The sequence below is a fragment of the Podarcis bocagei genome (genome assembly GCF_964188305.1).
Source record: "Podarcis bocagei genome assembly, chromosome: 15".
In the NCBI taxonomy this organism is placed as follows: Eukaryota; Metazoa; Chordata; class Lepidosauria; order Squamata; family Lacertidae; genus Podarcis; species Podarcis bocagei.
In genome coordinates, this window is record NC_138141.1 from 40,923,975 (window position 1) to 40,943,181 (window position 19,207).

At 43.9% G+C, this 19,207-nt stretch overlaps 1 protein-coding gene across 7 annotated transcripts in view; it reads left to right on the forward strand.

Moving 5' to 3' along the window:
- The first annotated feature begins 292 nt into the window (after positions 1-292).
- Positions 293-19,207, forward strand: part of BCAS3 (BCAS3 microtubule associated cell migration factor) — a 470,437-nt gene continuing 451,522 nt past the window's right edge. For 5 of the 7 annotated variants that reach the window (XM_081172924.1, XM_081172923.1, XM_081172928.1 and 2 more), the window contains exons 1-5: positions 3,680-3,854; positions 6,334-6,421; positions 8,090-8,144; positions 8,789-8,864; positions 10,129-10,235. In XM_081172924.1, coding sequence (XP_081029050.1) covers positions 3,695-3,854; positions 6,334-6,421; positions 8,090-8,144; positions 8,789-8,864; positions 10,129-10,235 — 486 coding nt within the window. In that variant the 5' untranslated portion in view covers positions 3,680-3,694. Of the gene's footprint in view, positions 427-2,513; positions 2,531-3,679; positions 3,855-6,333; positions 6,422-8,089; positions 8,145-8,788; positions 8,865-10,128; positions 10,236-19,207 lie in introns of those variants that run through there. The other 2 variants (XM_081172926.1, XM_081172929.1) reach the window with 2 other exon arrangements.

The window sequence follows — 19,207 nt, forward strand, 5'->3', positions numbered from 1 at the left end:
GGACCGGTCGCGACCTATCTTCGCCTGCGGCTGAAGCGCCCGCCTCTATCTGATTCCCGGATGTAAACAAAGCCTCCCCCCCAACCTTCTCCAGGTGGGCGTGCCCAAAGAGTCTCTCCCCCCCCCCCTGCGCCAGGTCTCACCACTTTTTTTTTGGAGGGAAGGCTAAGCTGTCTCAGCCTATCCTTGCTGGAGACGAACGGGAAGAAGGAGCCTCTGGGCAGCGGGGCAGAGCTCTGGAAGTGCAACCACCCGCAGTGCCCGTGACGTCGCTCCCCGGGTCTTCCGGTGCCATTGGAGGAGCCGGCCGAACAAGTCCCGCCTTCTCTGGCAGGCCATTGGCTGTCGGTGTGGTGGCCGGCGAGAGGGTCCCAAACACTGTCAGTGAGGGGAGGAAGTGGGACGCATCGGCGGCGGCAGCAGCAGGTAGGAGCGGGCGGGGCTAGTTGGAGCGGGGGGGGCGACTGAGGAGGGGGGAGGGCTGACTCTGACAGGAGTGCCAAGGGGTGGGGTGAGGGGGGCATTATTTGGGGGGGGGGAGAGCTCCTTATTGAGGGGGGAGGAAGTAGGAGGGGGGAATGTTTTTGGGGGGGGAGAAATGTCTGAGGTAACTGCATACCTACGAGGGCCAAGGGGAGTGAGGGAGGCAATGACATGCCTTGGGGAGGGGAGGACATGGTTGGCATCTGTGGGGGGGTGAGGAAGGGGGATATGGGGGGGGGCAAATGGAGGAGGAGGGAGAAGCAGGTAAGTGAGGAAGGGGAAAGGGGTGGAAGGTGGGCATTTTGTGAGAGGGAGTGTTATAGGAATTTGGCACCTGCTGGATGCAACCCGTATAGAAAGTGACTGCATATATCAAAGGCAGCTTCAAGTCCAGGACAGAGTTCTACTCAAGAGTAGAGCCATTGGGAGTTATGGACCTCAAGCAGGCATTTCTATTCTTCCAATTTTGTCTCTGGTTCTGACTAGCTTTGGGCACAGCCTGGTATTGCGAAATCTCTTTGAGGCGCTTCATAGGAAGCAATTTATAAATGGTGGAGTAATTGTTCATCTTATTATTATTATTATTATTACACACCTGGGTGCATACATAGTCACAGCTGATTTAGATATGGACTACATTTTCTACAAACAGGCATTGTCGAAGTGGTTCGCATAAAAGCAAATGTGTTTGTGTGTGAGATGTGCACACACACACACACACACACACACACAAAACAAACACACAGAGTAAGACGGACTAAATCCAGACGCCTTTGCAGCAACATTGGCCACTTTTTTTCTCCTCCCACTCCCTGCTTTATTTACCATCTCGGCTGGTGGGGTTCTGGAGAACTTGAAAACTTGTGCACACTTTATTTTGTGACATTTCAGTCTGCCTACTAAATGTATTGCCCTAATACAGACCCTCCAAGTGTCCCTGTTTTCCAGGGACATCCCTGATTTAGAGAAGCCACCCCAGTTTCTTATTTGATCCTGGACTGTCCCACTTTTCCTTAGGATGTTCCTATTTTCATTGGAGAAATGTTGGAGAGTGTGGAATTATCCAACCCCCGAGCTGTCTGAAGGCAATCCTGTATAGGGAGGTTTTCTTAAATGTTTAATATTTTATTATGTTTTGATATGTGTTGGAAGCTGCCTAGAGTGCTGTGGCAACCCAATAAGATGTGTGGAGTATAAATAGTAAAATTACCATTATTGAATGGGACATCCCTATTTTCATCAGAGAAATGTTGGACAGTATGCTAATGTGGATTTTTGAGTTTGTCCTATGAGCCATCATAGGCTTCGCTATACCTACACACACATATCATGCATATGCTAGTGTATATCTCACATGAATTTTTTACATGCATACAGTTATATGTGTGTGGTGTGATGTATATGCAATAGTTGAGACATAAGGAAGAAGAAATATATGGCAGTTGGGGGAAGAATGTGAGGATAACTGGAATCTCATACAGTAATGAGCTGCAGATTTGCTTGTTTGTTTTTTATATTTCTGTACTGCCCTTCATCTGAGAATCACAAAGAGGTTTACAATATAAAAACAAAAAATACAGACCAAAATAACAAGAGCAACAGACAGTGACCCTATCAAAGTTTAAAAGGCCACAGATTGTTTAATTAAACAAAGACCTGGAAGAAGAGGAATGTTTTTGTCTGGTGCCTAAATATATTTAACAAAGGCACTGGGCAAGCCTTTCTGGGGCTGGGGCAGAGGTGTATGTGTAAACACATGTTTGTGTGAAAGAGGTTAATAGGTATGACATTTATTTTTGTATTTGGCATACATGCAAGTACATATAATGTGTAAATGGGGTCAAACACACTCATTGTTTCTTGTTTTTCAGCTTTTATTCTCTACCTTTGTAATAAATATTCAGGCAGCTTGCCATCTTCAACATAAAAAGCAATGTAGGACAAGGCCCACAAGAATGAAACTACAGAGCAATTAAAAACCACAGAAAGCCTGCTGAAAGTTTTTAAAAAAATCTTAAGGCTAGTACATCCTCTATGTGTATTATATGTATGTATGTGTTTATATGTAGGTATGCTTGTATGAGTGGATGGGAAATGCTTGAGAAGGGGGTGGAAACATATGGCAGTAGGAGAGGTGGGAAAACTTTAGCTGGAGAGATGGAGACTAGAGTCATAATTCAGCTGAAAGTGAGTGGTGAGGCTATAGGAACATTGGCATCTGCCTTCTCCTGAGTCAGACTAATGGTCCTTCTAGCTCAGTATAGTCTACATTGACTGGCAACTGCTTTCCAGGGCTTCATGCAGATAGTTTTCCTTGTCCTGCTTCAAGATGCCAGGGATTGAACCTTGGATTTTCTGTAGGCACAGAAGATGCTTTGTTGCTGAACTGTGGCATTTTCCCTAGGATAAATGCTTTTGCACTCCATGTAGAACAAACCTTTGACAGCTCACCACTTCAATCCCTTACTATTCTTTGAGTGTTCAAACAGATGGAGAAGTGGGTTGGAGTGGGATATTCCAACTGCTTTGTGTCCTAGCAGGAGGTAGCAACTAACATCAGGTTTTGTGCTTTTGTTCCTAAGCAGTGGTAACAGAGCTCTGCCAACCCTGGATTTTCAGGTCATTAGTGTGTGCTGTAGCCCCCTGCTGGCCAGTGCATTGTATATGCCTGAGTGAGGGGAGCAGGTTTGTTTTGACCACACTCTTGACTCTGCTTTAAATGACTAAAATATTCAGAGTAAGACATTTAAAATTGAACCCAGCCTAGTCTTGGGGAGTGGAGGAACTGTCATGTTGCTTCCCTTAGGGGGCATCTATCTTCAAGGTAAGCAAGGAAGGTGACAGGAGAGCAAGTCAGTACTGTTTTTTTCCAGTACTGTAGATTTTCTTTGGAGGAAGCTATTTGGGATGTGTGCTAATTGGCTATCTTTTATACAACTTATACTCATTAACTTGTGCACATTCAGCTTTACATGCATGGCAATAAACAAACAAACAAACAAATAAAGGGGGCACGGTTCTGTGAAAAATCAAATTGGGCAGTCTCACCTTCCATGGAACCCAATAAGTTTTGACTGTACACAATTTTGAGTTTAGGCATGATCCCTGGAATGTAACCCCTACATACATTGTGGGCTTACTGTACTTCCACCCCCTCACCCAGCTGCTCCAGGAGAGCAGATTGAGTTGATCACTTTCCAGGAGAAACCAAATGAACCTCAGGGATTTTGTCTGTGCACTGATTGCCCATTTCATCTCCTTCATAAGGGGCAAACAACTGCAGTGTTCAGCAAGTGTTCATAATTCAGGATCATCTACTCAGGATCAGGTACTGATCTTCTCTGCACCAGCAGTTCTCTTCCAGCTGGAAGGTCAGTTTCAAAGTCTGTTTTTCTGTTGTCTGGTCCCACACCAGCAAGCGATAAATATCTCAGAACCTGATTTGTCGAGATGGGAAGGGTGTTCCAAAAGGAAAATCCCACCCACAAAAGACGAGGTTTTGACGAAGAGTGGCTCTTGACTATGGCAGATATCATTCATTGCACACTGGAAGTATTTTGTCTGCTTTTATCCCACCCTTCCTCCAATGGTATCTCCTCCCTCTCCCATTTCACCCTCACAGCAAGCCTGTGAGCTAGGCTGGGCTAATAGACAGCAAATGGCAAAAGGTTCCTCAATGAACTTCATAGCTGAGCTGGCCTGGTATGACACACTAACCACTTCACCACACTGGCTCTCTTGTGTGTTAGCTGGCAATGTTGTGCTGGCTTTTAGTTATTTGATTTAAAACAGAAGCACCCTCCCATCCTTTTCTTACTCATTTACTCAGCTTCTAAACAACCCCATATCAGCTGTTATCCCAGGGCAGTTAAGGACAGCCTGCTGGATCAAGCCAAAGGCCCATTTAGTCTAACATCCTGTTCTCACAGCGGCCAAGCAGATGCCTGTGGGAAACCTCTCCTATGGTTTCCAGTTTACTGCGCTGATATCATAACGTTTTCCTCTTTAAATTTGCCTGCCTGTTGCTGCCTACATGTCTCTGTGCTTCATCAGATTCACTCCCTCTTCTGGTTTAGCTGCTTTAGAGTAGTGTAGTTGTTCACAAGCATTCTCCCCTTCAAAGGGAGAGAGTTCAACAGGCTAGGTGTCACGGCAGATAAACACACTGTCAACTCCTCACCCATAATCACAATCACAAGCAGAACCTCCCCTGCTGATCTTAAGGCATGGGCCGGCACATATTGGGAGATGTATTTCTTCAAGTATTTGGGTCTTGAGTGGTTCAGAATTTGTACAGCAATCTCAGTACCATAAACTGGACCCTGTGCAGGCAGCCTATGCCAGTTCCTTAAGGAATGCTTATGAATCCATCTCAGGACCCTTTACAGATGTCTCTCTGCGACATTCTTTACTAGCTGAGGCTTCTTAGTCGTCTTCAAGGGTAGCCCTGTGTAGAGTATATTTCAGTAGTCCCCACCTGAACTAGACACGGGGGCTACTTACAAGTCAAATATACTTTATAAAAGGTGTGAACTTGTGTGTGTGCATCTTCATGCAAGTGCATACTCCATGTGCATAGTGAGCTGGACAGTTTAAAAATTAAAACGCAGTCAGTAGAGAGGAAGAGCACCTCAAAAGTACAGGGCACATAAAGAGGGAGCAAGCTCAGGTGCTCAGTGAAGAAAAATTATTGTAGCTGCACATTTTGGAGTTAAGGACTCATTTTTCAGGACTACAAATGGAAATAATGGCAGCATTATATAATATAATGTAAGTTTCATACTATAGCAAGTTTACATGGCCCCAAAATATTTCAAGCACATGACGAAAAATATATCTGTCCTGAACACTTACACCCATATCAGACTTTTAAAAGAATCACAAAAGAAAAGAATATTTTCCAGACCTTTTTTTGAATAGGTGCACTTTTGACCATGTGCTTTAAAGATTTTTAGACTGGGTAAACTTTCTCTAGCATATATGTAGTATACGATACATTACATTTTTAAGACTTATGTTGCCATTGTTTCTTTCCACAGCTCCTGAAAAAGGGGTTCTTAACTCACAAACACTTAGAACTGCAATAAAGAATTGTGCTTTGTTTAGATCCTGAGGTTGTTCCTGTGATGGGTATGAGTTACTCGTGCGTAAACTGCTGCCTTTCTGGGGCTTAATTGCCTAGGTTAAACCGTTCTGACTGCACAGCCCATCTCCACGTGGCTGTCTCAGTCACTGGCAGAATCTGTCTGTGGGCGTTTCTTAAAACATTTCCAGCATAGAAGCTGTCTGACTCCCAGTCGCCTCCTCCTCTCACTGTGCGGGAGTCTTCTGCGCAGGGAGGGCGTGGGTAGTGGAGGGCCTGTGCTCTCCCCACTGATCTCCAGAGAAGAATCCCGGAGCTCCCCCTCCGCTTCCCCCATTTGCCCCCCTTTATCCCTGGTGTTGCGCTGATTTCCTTCCTCCTCTACCGAGCTGCTTCTCCCCCTGGTGCTGGGTCCTTCGCCCGCAGAATCTGGGAGCCTCCCCTTCACCTCTCGCTCTGATGTCAGTTCCCTGACAGTTCCCTCTTTTTTTGGTCAAGTTTAAGAATTGGCAAAGTTGTACCAAGGCCATAAAGCATCTATGCCTGTGCTACCAAGTATGGATCTGGGTTGCATCATATTTTCATCATAACCTTCCTCTTCTGGTCTGCTGCAGGATGATACTGCCATTGACCTCTTGTGACGCAGCAGCTACTTGCTTAAATATCACTGGTAATAAGTGTGGAAGACTGGTTCTCTCAATGGCAAAAAACTTGTGAGACGTTCTGTAAAAATAACTTTTAAAAAATCAAACCTCTTCTGCATGCAGGAATCTACAGATCAGCAATGGCTGCTGAGTCTCCCCGTCGCCCAAGCCGATGTACTGGAGGAGTGGTGGTTCGTCCACAGGCTGTCACGTAAGTGTCTGTAGCGCTGCTTTGTACACTGAGGAGTGTTGTGTGGTTCACCTGGAGTTACAAATGGAAGATGAAGCTTAAAGGAGTGCATCTCCACTGCAGAGGCTATTGAAAGGTGTTGAGTGCCTTTCTGATATGCCTTACCTCTTAATGCAGGGGCCAAGAACCTGGGGCCCTCCAGATGTTGTTGAACTACAACTCCCACCATCCCTGACCATTAGTCAGGCTTGCTGGGGCTGATGGGAGTTGTAGTTCAAAGAATTGTAGAATTGGAAGTAACTCCAAGGGTTGTTTAGTCCAACCTGCTGCAATGCAGGAAGCAGCAACATTTGGAGAGCCAAAGGTGCACCGCTCCAACTTAGAGTAATCCCATCTACCTGAGAACAGGTATTCCTTTTTAAGAACCGAAGAAGAGCGCTGCAGGTGGATCAGGCCCAAGGCCCACCTGTTCCAGCACCCTTTTCTCACAGTGGCAAACAAGATGCCCCCATGGGAAGCTCATAAACAGGACCTGAGCATAACAGCCATTCTCCCCATCTGCGGCTCCCAGCAACTAGTTTTCAGAGGCATATTGCTCCAAAAATGGCTAGTAGCCATTGATATCCATCTCCTCCAAAAATATGTCTAATCTTCTTTTAGAGCCACCCAAGTTGGTTCTTTCTATTCTGGGATGACTACAAAATCAATCTACAGTGGTACCTCAGGTTACAGATGCTTCAGAAGAAAATATGTTCTATTATGTTATTTCATGTTACTGTTATTTATTGTTTGTAAGACTCTTTGGGATTCATTTAAATGAAAAGCGGCATAGAAATATAATAAATCAAAACAAAACAGGGACCATCTAAATTAGATAATAAAATTTTGCTTTCCCCCACCTTTCTTTCCTTCAAGTTGTTTAGGAACTGTTTGGTTTTGGCTGAGGTGATACATAAATAATACGTGAATAAAAAAATAACCTAGACAAAAATACTTAGTATGTTCACGTTCAGCAGGTTTTGCAATACTTTTTAACGTAATAAAATAATAATAATAATAAATTATATCCCGCCCTCCCCAGCCGAAGCCGGGCTCAGGTCCTGCCACTGCTGAAATCGTATATTTATTTCAGTGAGCATACCCGCCCCCCTCACCATATTGCTCCCCAAAAGTTTTGGCTGGTTATGCTGTAGAAGTGCATTGATCATTATTCTGCTGAGGAAGATCTGCTAGGTTGAAACACACTGGGTTCTTTTATCTAATTTCTCATTAACTTGCTGTCATGAATATATTTTATTGTTTGAGTAGATAGATAATATTGAGATCTGCTGCTAGGTAGTTTGGCTTTCATATCTTAGTCCATATCAAAACATTTTATTTGAGTTTTCATGTTTGCTCCATTAACTACTTTGTTGACTTTTAGAGTTAAGGTTAAACACAACAGTAATCTTGCAGTCTCTCCTCCCATGTGGCAGTTTTCAGTATAGCTCAAATCTTAGCCTCCCATAGACAAGGCTTGCTCCCTATCTTACAGCCACACTATCCCTCAGCCTCTCCTACCTCGCAGGGCTGTTGTGAAGATGAAACAGGGGAGCACTTTGAGTCCTTCAAAGGTGGCATAAAATGTCACAAGTAAAATGAAGTATTCTTGGATTTTCATTTTTCTTCTCTTTTTTTCTGGGTATACAGAGAACAGTCATATATGGAAAGTGTTGTTACCTTTCTGCAAGATGTTGTACCACAGGTAAGTACAGGTATTTTGTAATGCTGACTGGTGTATTTCCCCCCCCCCCTTACTTTTCTCCTTTAACAGTAGAGCAGAGTAGGTTACTTAAAACAGATTGCAGTTAAACATGCAGAATACAGCTATTAAGGCTGTCGTGTTCCAACAGTTTAGTCAATTAAATTCTGGGCAGAGTAGACCCATGACTAATGGCTTGATTGTGTTGTATTTTGAAAACTCCTCTTAATATCAAACTTAACATGGTGAGTGTTGATAGGATTTTAGGCAAAACGGGGCCACTGCAAGACAAGGAGAAGATATTGGCCTCCTTGAGTTGAACTCCAATATTGCATCTAAAATTAAAATCAGTCTAAATGGGCAGCCCCTTTTGCCCATGAAAGCCTCACAGAATAAAGAGGACTAAGCACACTTAGTACTTCTATTATAATGAGAGTGTTGGAAAAGTAAAATGGCATGTGGAATGGCCTGCCCTGCCTGAAGGAAATAGCTGTCTGTTTCTTTAGGAGGATACACTGCAACATTTTGTTGCAAGCCCCACAGGTTGGATTAGTAGATTGTTATAGCTTGTTTTGTGCATTATCATCATGGGTAGGCAATAATAATATTTTGACAATTTTCTCTCCTCATTCCCTTTTTCCTTATAGGCCTACAGTGGTACAACTCCTACAGAAGAAAAAGAGAAAATTGTATGGGTCAGATTTGAAAATTCTGACTTGAATGGTACGTCTTTCCCCACCCACTATCCTGTTTTCTATATTTGTTCTTGGGTTGCCAGTCATTCCAGATGTTGGCTTTGACCATTTACAGTTCTAAACATCTTGGGGACTTGGATATATCATGGCCTACCTTCTTCTATATATGTCCCACTGCCTGCTTGTTCAGCATCTGCGGCTTTCCCCCCCATATGATGTTTAGCAGGCATCCACTAGGAGCAGGCCCCAATTCTATACTTCCAGTGGTTTGCTAAGACCTGGCACTTTCAGATTAGTATCACTTACACAACCCAGTTTTTACATTTTTGCTGATGTTTCATAGCAATCAGTTGTATTCAACATAGCACTAAGGCCAAACCTTTTGCAAATGCAAACATCATGTATAACTGTCCTGATACCATCGTGAATTCACAATAAAAAGGACAATAAAAAGAGCACTCCTGACATATGGTTGTCAAGCCTCTGCTTAAAGACCTCCAAAGAAGGAGACTCCACTACACTCCTTGGCAGCAAATTCCACTGTCGAACAGCTCTTACTGTCAGGAAGTTCTTCCTAATGTTTAGGTGGAATCTTCTTTCTTGTAGTTTGGATCCATTGCTCCGTGTCCGCTTCTCTGGAGCAGCAGAAAACAACCTTTCTCCCTCCTCTATGTGACACCCTTTTATATATTTGAACATGGCTATCATATCACCCCTTAACCTCCTCTTCTCCAGGCTAAACATGCCCAGCTCCTTTAGCCGTTCCTCATAAGGCATCGTTTCCAGGCCTTTGACCATTTTGGTTGCCCTCCTCTGGACACGTTCCAGTTTGTCAGTGTCCTTCTTGAATTGTGGTGCCCAGAACTGGACACAGTACTCCAGGTGAGGTCTGACCAGAGCAGAATACAGTGGCACTATTACTTCCCTTGATCTAGATGCTATACTCCTATTGATGCAGCCCAGAATTGCATTGGCTTTTTTAGCTGCCACGGAGGGCACCGCTTCAGCTTTGGGCACCGCTTCAGCTGTCCCTGGTCTCCACTCCCTGGCAGTAGCTCTCCAGGGTTTTTAGACGGGGTGGGAGACTTTTCCAGCACAACCAGGGATTGAACCTGTGACCTTGTGCATGCAAAGCATCTGTCCTACCAGAATTCTGGGTAAATGTCAGCATTTGCCAAGCTCCGTCTGTTGTTAGCTGCTCAGAATGTTTAAACCGGGTATGTGTGTGTAAGAGTCACCTTGCTTTGATGCTACACCACTGTGACTTCTGGTTTTTCTTCTGGACCTTTTAGATACCTCAAGGAATGTAGAATTGCACGAGATGCACAGCACTGGCAATGAGCCTCCTTTGCTGCTCATGATTGGCTACAGTGATGGGATACAGATATGGAGCATACCTGTAAGTACCTCATTGATATGCTGTTGTACTCATGCCCTGATTGCCTGCAGGTTCTGCATAGGCACCTGGTCAGCCACTGTGAGAACAGGATGCTGGACTGGATGAGCCATTGGCCTGATTCGGCAGGGCTCTTCTTATGTTCTTTAGTCTACATTCGTCTTTCTTTACATTGACAAACTATACCCTGCTTATTCACAGATGGCTCTAAGTGGTGTATGAGAAACGTACTACAATGAAAATAAAATTCAAGGTAGAATGATAAAATCAGGAATGAGGTAAAATTCCCGCTGTAATAATAATTTAAAAAGTATTTGGGTTGACAAAACTGAACACACAACTCCCAGAAGATACAGGCTTTGCATCTGAGCCATGGGATTTCTATACACACATACACACCTCACTGTCTAGGCAATCAAAGAGGCATGTTCATAGCTGAAACACACTCCAGCCAAGCAAAAGCACTAAAGGAGGTTCTCTGAATGTAAAAAACTTTTGGAATTAAGTATTCTCCATTAAATCCGCAATTACAAGCCAACCTCTTTCTCCAAATTCTGCCTTAGACCTACCATCTTTAGACATAGACTTGGGCTCCAGCTTGCACCACAGATAACTGAGAAGACTTCTTACTTAATGCAGCAAAATTAGCAATAGCTCAACAATGGAACAACCAGTCTGAAATACCCCTGAACATATCTTGGCTATATCTTGGATTTTCAGCAATTTCTGAGAATCTCACCAGACACAGGAGAGGGATTAAAGGTATAATAAAAAGAGATACCTCCCAAGAAACATGGACCCCTTTCCTCAGCATAAGTTTTTTTTAAAAGCATGTTTTATTAAAGTTTTCTTGGTTTACAAAGGTATGTGCAATGTCTACTTTTTCAAGTTACATTTTCAACAGATCAGTTTCATTTGTTGAGACATTAGTGTTACATTAGAAAGAAAAGGGGGAAAGGTGGAGAGGGAAATAGTGAGTGGAGATGGGGTCGGGTGTCTATCTTTCTAGTTTGCTTAATGTACGTGTGGGGTTTTGTGTCAGCATTGCTTGTGAAGGTTCTCTTTGCTATTCGCTTGTGTTCCTTTGGCGGTGAGAGAGGTTGGGGTTGGTCTAGGGTGTGATTGTTCGTTTGTGACTTAGCGTAAGTTAATGACCACAATCAAGACCTTGTTACACCAACCATTCAATCTTCTCAGTGGAGAGGTTATGTTAAGTAATATGTGTGAACATTGAATGAGTAAGCTAATGGCTAAATTCAGTTCATAGAACAAACACTGTTATATGTACTGCTAGGTAAGTGTTTAATGGTTCTTGCATTTGCATTTGTATAAAAATCAATAAAAACCTGTAAAAGGAAAAAGGAAAATATAAGCCTCTGGATTAACCCTGCAGGTTTTTTATTTTTTTATTTTAATGTTCTTCAATCAGTTACTGCTTTTCATAATATTTTGTCAGGTGTGTCAAACGAGAACGAGTGTCTTTATATCCTTTGAGTGCTGTGCTGTCACAAAGAGTGATGTTTTGGGGAATGGGCATTAGGTGTCGCTATGATACCGAGCTAAGAACAGGAGACCTGCATCAGCAGCTTTGGTGGCAACAAACTTTGGAAGATGGTTTGCAGCAGAGACGGGGGAAGGCAGGGATGATGTTAAACAGATTCTGTGTCATGTGCTGGCACTTGAGGAGACGCTTCTTTTGCAGGAGGGTGGCAGAATCGGTCAATTTCTATTTCTCTTGTTTTCTTATTTTTGTATTCTTAAGTTAAGCTCTGCACATTTGCAAACCAATCTGCTGGGGTTTTTTTTTATGGCCTCATGAAAACCCTCAGTATTTTAATGCCGATCTCTCCTTATATGTATGGTTGTTTTTGTTTTTCAAGATCCACCCCCACCCACAACAGAAAATGTATTGTTTTTACTCATATATGGATTTTTCTGCACACTTTCCCCTGGTGTATGCATTTTTCTGCGTGTTATTTAGCTGGAGAGCTGCATTGCAAAACTCAGAGAAGTTAGAACTTCAAAGGCCGACTACATTTCAGTTTCAGGAAGTGGAAATTTAAGTAGATTAACCATTAAATGCAAACTGAATCAGATTTCTTCCCCATCCTTACAGTCCAGCAATAAAATCATTTTCACATTGCCAGCTAAAGAACCTCTGCACATTGCTGGGGTTTCTGTGTTCCTGTTTTCCTACTAGACCCAGGGCAGATAGTTGCCCCGTGTACACTGAGTGTGCCTCAGAATGCACCATGTGCTCCCTTATGGCTATGTGTTGGCAGGAGAAGCTGGCAGGCAAGTTGTCTTTTTCAGGACCATTTGTTCAATGTGTGCTCAGTCTTCCCTTGGAGGAGCTCCTGATAAATTCCGAGCCGTCCCTAGTTCAGGAGCTGTTTCTTCCAGTTGATGGGCTGCAAAGGTTCCACCTTCAGAACAACCTTTCTCATGTCCGTTTGGAAACCCCTTGCATGCAACAGAGTGTGTTTTAGGATTTAGGGTCAATTTGCTTCAAAGGTGGGGAACATGTGGCCCTCCAGATGTTGGACTCACATCATCCCTGACCATTGGCCATGCTGGTTGATGGGAACTGGGAGTCCAACAACACCTGGAAGACCACAGGTTCCCCCCCCCTTCCATTGATCTACATGGCCCAGCCTCTCTGGTCTTCACTATCAAGCCTCATAATTTGAGAGTCGGACATAATCCCGCAGCTGTGTTTTGTGGAGGAAGGTCAGTAGTGGTGTAGAAGCCATTTCAGGAATGCCAGTCTATTGTGATTGGTGGTACAGTTAGGCAGGTTTGGACTCTGGACTTAAATGGCCTTATTGGAGGCCCCAGTTTTAGCTGGTCGTGCACATTATTTCACTTACTTTAAAAAGCCTTGCTGTGATTTGCCAGCCCTCCTGCTCATTCTGTTGTTAGGGACCTCAGACCTCTGTCCCAAAGCCCAACCTGACAGCATCACTCCTACAGATAATAAGCCTTGGGGTTCCCCTGATTAGTATTTAAAAGCCACCAAAGTAATCCATGCCCCCTTCCTGTGATAAGATACACTTTAGGTATCTATAGATGAGGAGTTTTGTCTTATTATCTGTTCTTGGTAACTGTACAGAGGTGCTTCCCTTTTAGATTTCTATATTTAGAAACCCTCCCGCTCACCCAAAAAGCCCCCCAATGCCCCAAGCCTCTTAATAGTGCGTGCAAACTTCCCCCTTTTATCTATAGCCTTGTGCTTTAGTTCTCTGTTCTGCTGGACACCTATTCAGCACTTAATAAACTAATGTGCTCCAGGCAACCCGGTTTGTGTCTGAGTGATTATGAAGTGTTTATGACAGTTCCTAAGCCGACACCCTCCATAATGGTGTTACATGGGCTTGGAAACACTTCTTGGCCCTCCTTTCTGATGGTGTGTCTCTCTCCAGTCTGAGTGGTTTTGCATTAAATCCCCCTCAGAGTAAGATCTTTTGACTACCAAAGTGTTACTTGCAAATGGAATATCCCATTTAGATTTGCTTCAAAGGGCTCTGGTAGCGGTTGGGCACGGCAAACAGCCCGGGAGATTTATTTTATTTTTTGAAGTGTGGTGTGTTAATCTATGATGCACAAAAAAGGGGGGGAGGAGGAAGCTGTTTATTTCAACAACTTTCCCTTCATTTCCCCCTCCTCACCCGCAGGGGAAAAGGTGGGTGGGGAGGTTTAAAGTCATCTTTAAATAAAAAAAGAAAGAAAATGGTGCATTTTTGAAGAAGGGAAATGGGATGAAATCATCCCAAGTGGTGCAGGGTATGGCTTATGAATTGTGAAATGTGGGATCGCACTGTTGTTCAAGTTTTTATCCAGTCCCAATCCTACTCAGAGTAAGCCAGTTGGGAGTAATGGGCATGACTAACTTCAGTTTTAATGGGTCGACTCTGAGTAGAACTTAGTTTTTGGTGGTTTTTCCCTCGCCATCCTGCCATAGCAGCAGGACCAGCAGCAAAACGTTTGGAACTGGTTTCTCCTTCAAATGGGCTTCTCCTCAAAGTGGCTGTCTCTTATGGAAGTACAGTGGTACCTCGGGTTATATACGCTTCAGGTTACAGACTCCGCTAACCCAGAAATAGTGCTTCAGGTTAAGAACTTTGCTTCAGGATGAGAACAGAAATCGTGCCAGTGGTACCTCGGGTTAAGTACTTAATTTGTTCCGGAGGTCCATTCTTAACCTGAAACTGTTCTTAACCTGAAGCATCACTTTAGCTAATGGGGCCTCCAGCTGCCGCTGCGCCGCCAGAGCACGGTTTCTGTTCTCATCCTGAAGCAAAGTTCTGAACCTGAGGTACTATTTCTGGGTTAGCGGAGTCTGTAACAGAACAGATACATTACAAAACAAAACAAACAACGTTAAAAAACAAATAAGGCTGGGCTAGCCATAATAGTAATACAATAACCTAATTCAGGGATGAGGTACCTGCAGTCTCCAGATGTTGTTGGACTCCAGCTCCCATCAGTCCCATCAGCTAGCATGGACAGTGGTCAAGGATGATGCGAGTTGTAGTTCAAAACATTTAAGGGCCACAGGTTCCCCATGTCTTCCTCAATATAATGTATTGTAATATGGGCTTCAACAGTGGCCTTTGTGTGTGTGCTCAGGCCTCAGTGAATGTAGAAGTTGTGCTGAGGGTCCTGAATCTGGCAGAAGGCATTTATTATGTCCTTTTTCAACCCAGAACTGCCCTGTCCAGTGTCAAGTACGTGCCAATTTTGGGATAAAAGTGGGCATTATTATTTGGTTTTATTCTTGTGGGGAAAAGTGGAAACCTGTTGAATGGATTTAGCTGAAATCAAGGCACAGGAGCATACAGGTATATTATGTCTTAAAGGCTGCAGTCTTTGAGCTTCTGGCCCTCCAAAAGCCTTGCAAGATGGCAGATCTCTCAGCTACAGACAGTCAGATGTCATCCTAGCAGTGTTGATGCTTCACAAATAAGATCACCAGAGAAACATGGTAAAATGTTTTCTATAAAAGTTGTTGGGATCCTATACTTCTGTAAATATTAAGCAACACACACACACTCCAAGTCTGTGTATATTGAGCCAGTCCATGTGTAACATCAGGACTCACTTTGCTCCATCTCCAACTTAACTGGGGTTAAGGAATCCGCTGACACCGATGTTAGCTGTGGTTAAAGCTAACCACTACCACCTCCCAACTCCATACAAAAGTCTCTGTTTTTAAGGGAACAAATACCCTACTGTTGCCTTGCATTAGTAAACCAAAGCATAGTGCAAAATGTGCACATGGTGCTTGCACCCTCACATAGTGCCCTTTGCTGCTGCTGCTGCTTTGCTCTTCCCAGGGAGAGAGCAGTGAAATAAACGAGGAAGGTGCAGTTCTCCATACCTTTTCTAGAGCTCCTCTGAGAGTTCAGATTTCTAAATGCACATTGGGGAAGGGGAACCTGTGGCTCCCTAGATGTCACTGGACTCTCAGCAGCCAGCAAGGCCAGTAGTCAGGGATTATGGGAGTTGTAGTCCAGTGACATCTGGAGGGCCACAGATTCCCTGTACCTTATGTACATTATTTTGGCAGTTCTTACCACAACCCTGTAAGGTAGGTTAATATGGTTACTGTGCAGAGAGGGTAGAATTTGAACTGGGGGCAGATTTGAACCAGGAAGACAGAGCATGTCATTAGCGGTTAACGTCAGTGGTGTTGTGTCTTTTTTTTTTTTGCGGGGGGCGGGCAGTACAGGAGATTCACTCTTAGGCACGCCAGGTCGGAGGAGTTCCAGAGTCCCTCAGGCTCAGTGTTGCATCTGCACCAGGTCATTGAAGCTGTGCTGTTCACATGCTTCGCCAAAGGCTTCATTCTTTTCAACATGTCTGGAGAAAGTCTTCAGTTTTAAGACAACAAACGCCTTGCCGTTGTCTTGCATTAGTGAAATCAAAGAATATTAAAATGTGGAGCTGGCTCAGAACTTCATCCATTGCGCAAAAAAAGGACAGCAACAACGGCCGCTTGTCAACTCGGATTATTAGGGTTGCCAACATTTTGAAGACATCACAGAGGCTCCGACAATTTTTGGTGGCGCCTTTAAAACCCTGCCTGCCGAAATAATGAGGATGGCTCTTTGACTGAAAAAAATTAAAGCATCTTTCCTGCCCTTTAACCAGCCACCCCTTTGTTGGACAGACAGGACTGGCCCTACTGTTAGGCAGCATGAGGCAGGTACTGAGGGGCATGGACTAGACAGAGCTGTGTGTGTCTTGCACCTCCCAAGCTAGCATGCTGCCCTCTGGTGGAGGGGAGGATGCCTTGTCATCACTGCTGTGGATGTAACATTTGTCCTTTCACCACACAGCAAAATGTCTTGGGCCAACCCGAGGGTTTTTGTTGTCAAGCCATCTGATTTTACAGTACTTCAGTCAATCTGCTGCTGGCTCCGTTCTGTATTTTGCATTTGGTTTTCTTTCTTTCTTCTTTTTTTGGGTCTTTTAAATCCTACTGACGTTTGTAACTTTTCATCCTATTGACTTTACGCTTGCATTGCCCATTGCCTTGTGATGGCTCTCCCTAGAAGGCTCCCTGTCAATAATGCAGGCAAATAAATGAATGATTGCTTTTAGGAATTGCTGCCACTGGAGACAGGAGGTTGGATACGGCGACTGTGTTAGGAAGCCCCAAGAATTCTAAAGCCTTCTGACTGCTGAGTGGGGCATATCCCAAAGGAAGCCCATCTTGACATCCTCTGTGCTGAAGCTGTAATGTTGAAATGGGCCCCTATAGCACCAACCTGAGGCAGGAGAAGCTGAATATTTGGAACTGTAGTTTTCTAAGGGCACTGGGAAGTGTAGCTCTGTGTGGGGTAAACTATAGTTCTAACAGTTCTGTTTTGGGGGTAGGGGAGAAGTGTATTTTAATATTTTAGAGCATACTTGACATTAATCTGGAGGATTCAGAAACCAACATTTCCCCCCGTGCAAGCAAAATCGTGTTTTATCTGTTTCTGTACCAGCGCTTGAATTCCCAGTTTTGATTTCTCTTCTGGGTTGTCACGCCTTTCTTCTTCATCTTTTATTTATTTATATTTCTCTTTCTCTTCCCTCCCTCCCCATATGTAAGTTATTTTCTATGGTCGGAAAATATTTGTTCGCACAGTAAGGGGAATAATATCCCATTTTGTGTTTGTTTGTTATGGATTCAAACTGGTATGCTTCCAGACAACAAAGCCTGTCATCAGGAATTAAGACATTGATTCAAATGAAGTGTTTCTTTTTTTCTTCATCATCTTCTTTTCCTCCTCCTTAAAATACCGGCTGCAGCTGGGAAAGGGACAGAAGGCACAACTTCAGCTCCCTCTGTCTTTCTCTCTCACACACAGATGGGGTGGGTGTGATGCTGCACTTAGGTTTGACAAACGGGCTCCTTGCGCCTCAGATGCAGGCCTCTTGTGTTTTTAAAGTCAATGGACCAGTGACTTCGTTCCTTGTGTAGCCGGAGCTGGCAAGTCCCCTGCCTGCAGTGATGGCTGTCGGCTTGCCCTTCTGTGGCAAGGAACACCTGAGGCTGCTTTTAAGCCCTCATATCTCATTCTTAAAACCTGTCTCAGAATGTCCTTGGCTTTTTGAAAGGCAAAGGAGTGTTTCTGCGTGTAGATGCTTACAAAAGGAGTTTCCACCGGGGATTCGCCACTTAGGTGGAATGTGTCCAAAATGGTAGCCATGATGAGCAGGTTTCTGTTTTGCCACAGGTGCTTTTTGAACAATTTAAAGTGCCCCCCCTCCCCTCGTCTGTTCTTCTAATTACGTTTCTTTACAAACTCCATCTGGGAGTCTCTGAAGAGTTGGCAAGTTTGGGAACTGGGGATCTAGTAGCCATTTTGTTTTTTCCTCCTTCCTCCATGATTGTCTGGAGCTCCTTAGGTTAGTGGCAGGTTGCAACATTAAAACATAATATTAAAAACAGTTTAAAACGACTTACAACCACAAAAGTAAAGTGGGTCTTTAAAAGTGTCAGAAGCCAGGGTGAAGTTCCCTGCTTTGCATATGAGTTGTTTGCTCTGAAAACTGTCATCAAGAAGGAACCTGGGTTAAGGTTAGCTCTGCTTAAGGTTGGTGCATATGTAATCATTAAGAACATGAGAAGAGACCTTCTCATACTTCCTCTGACAGTGAAGGTAGAACATTGCTGTCATGGCTAGTAGCCCTTGATCGTTGTATCCTCCATGAGTTTTTAGAAACATTTTTAGAAGTTTGTGTGGACTTGCAGCTTAGTATTTCTGGATTTGTAACCCCTTTCACTCAGCCTCCACCTGGTTCCTGACATTGTATGCTGCTTGCTTTGCCAAATTTATTCTGGGGTTCTCTCTATGTCAGCATGTTGTTGGCTTTAAGAGGTTTAGCTTCATTACATCTGTTTTAAGTTCTTTTCGATTTGGCACATTGCTTCGTAATGTTTGCCGTTTTCCCAGAATGTTTGACATTCCGTATCGGATCCATTACCAAACAGTTCTGATGAGCCGCTTACAGGAAGTCTGGAAGAATTATTCCTCGACTAACCCTGAACTGATCTCTTCTAGGATTCCATTAATGACCAAATTAATTAAAGCAGGGGTCTGCAGATCTGCTTATTAGGTGTGAGCGCCCTTGGCAGTTCCCCCTTTTTTTGGAACGCTCCTTTATCCTGCAGTTTAGAGAAGGAAAAACAAAACAGCCTTGGCCTCATCTGAGCAGCGGGAGAGGCTCCTGCAGCTCCTTACATTCTCCAGACAATGGCACTATATATGTAAAACAGTATCATAGCACTTTAAACATCCCAAAGAATCCTGGGAACTGTAGTTTGTTAAGGGTGCTGGAACTGGAGCTTTGTGAGGGGAATACATCTGCTTTAAATATAAGGTAAAAGTAAAGATAAAGGACCCCTGGATGGTTAAGTCCGGTCAAAGGCGACTATGGGGTTTCAGGTTGAGGGAGCCGGTGTTTGTCCACAGACAGCT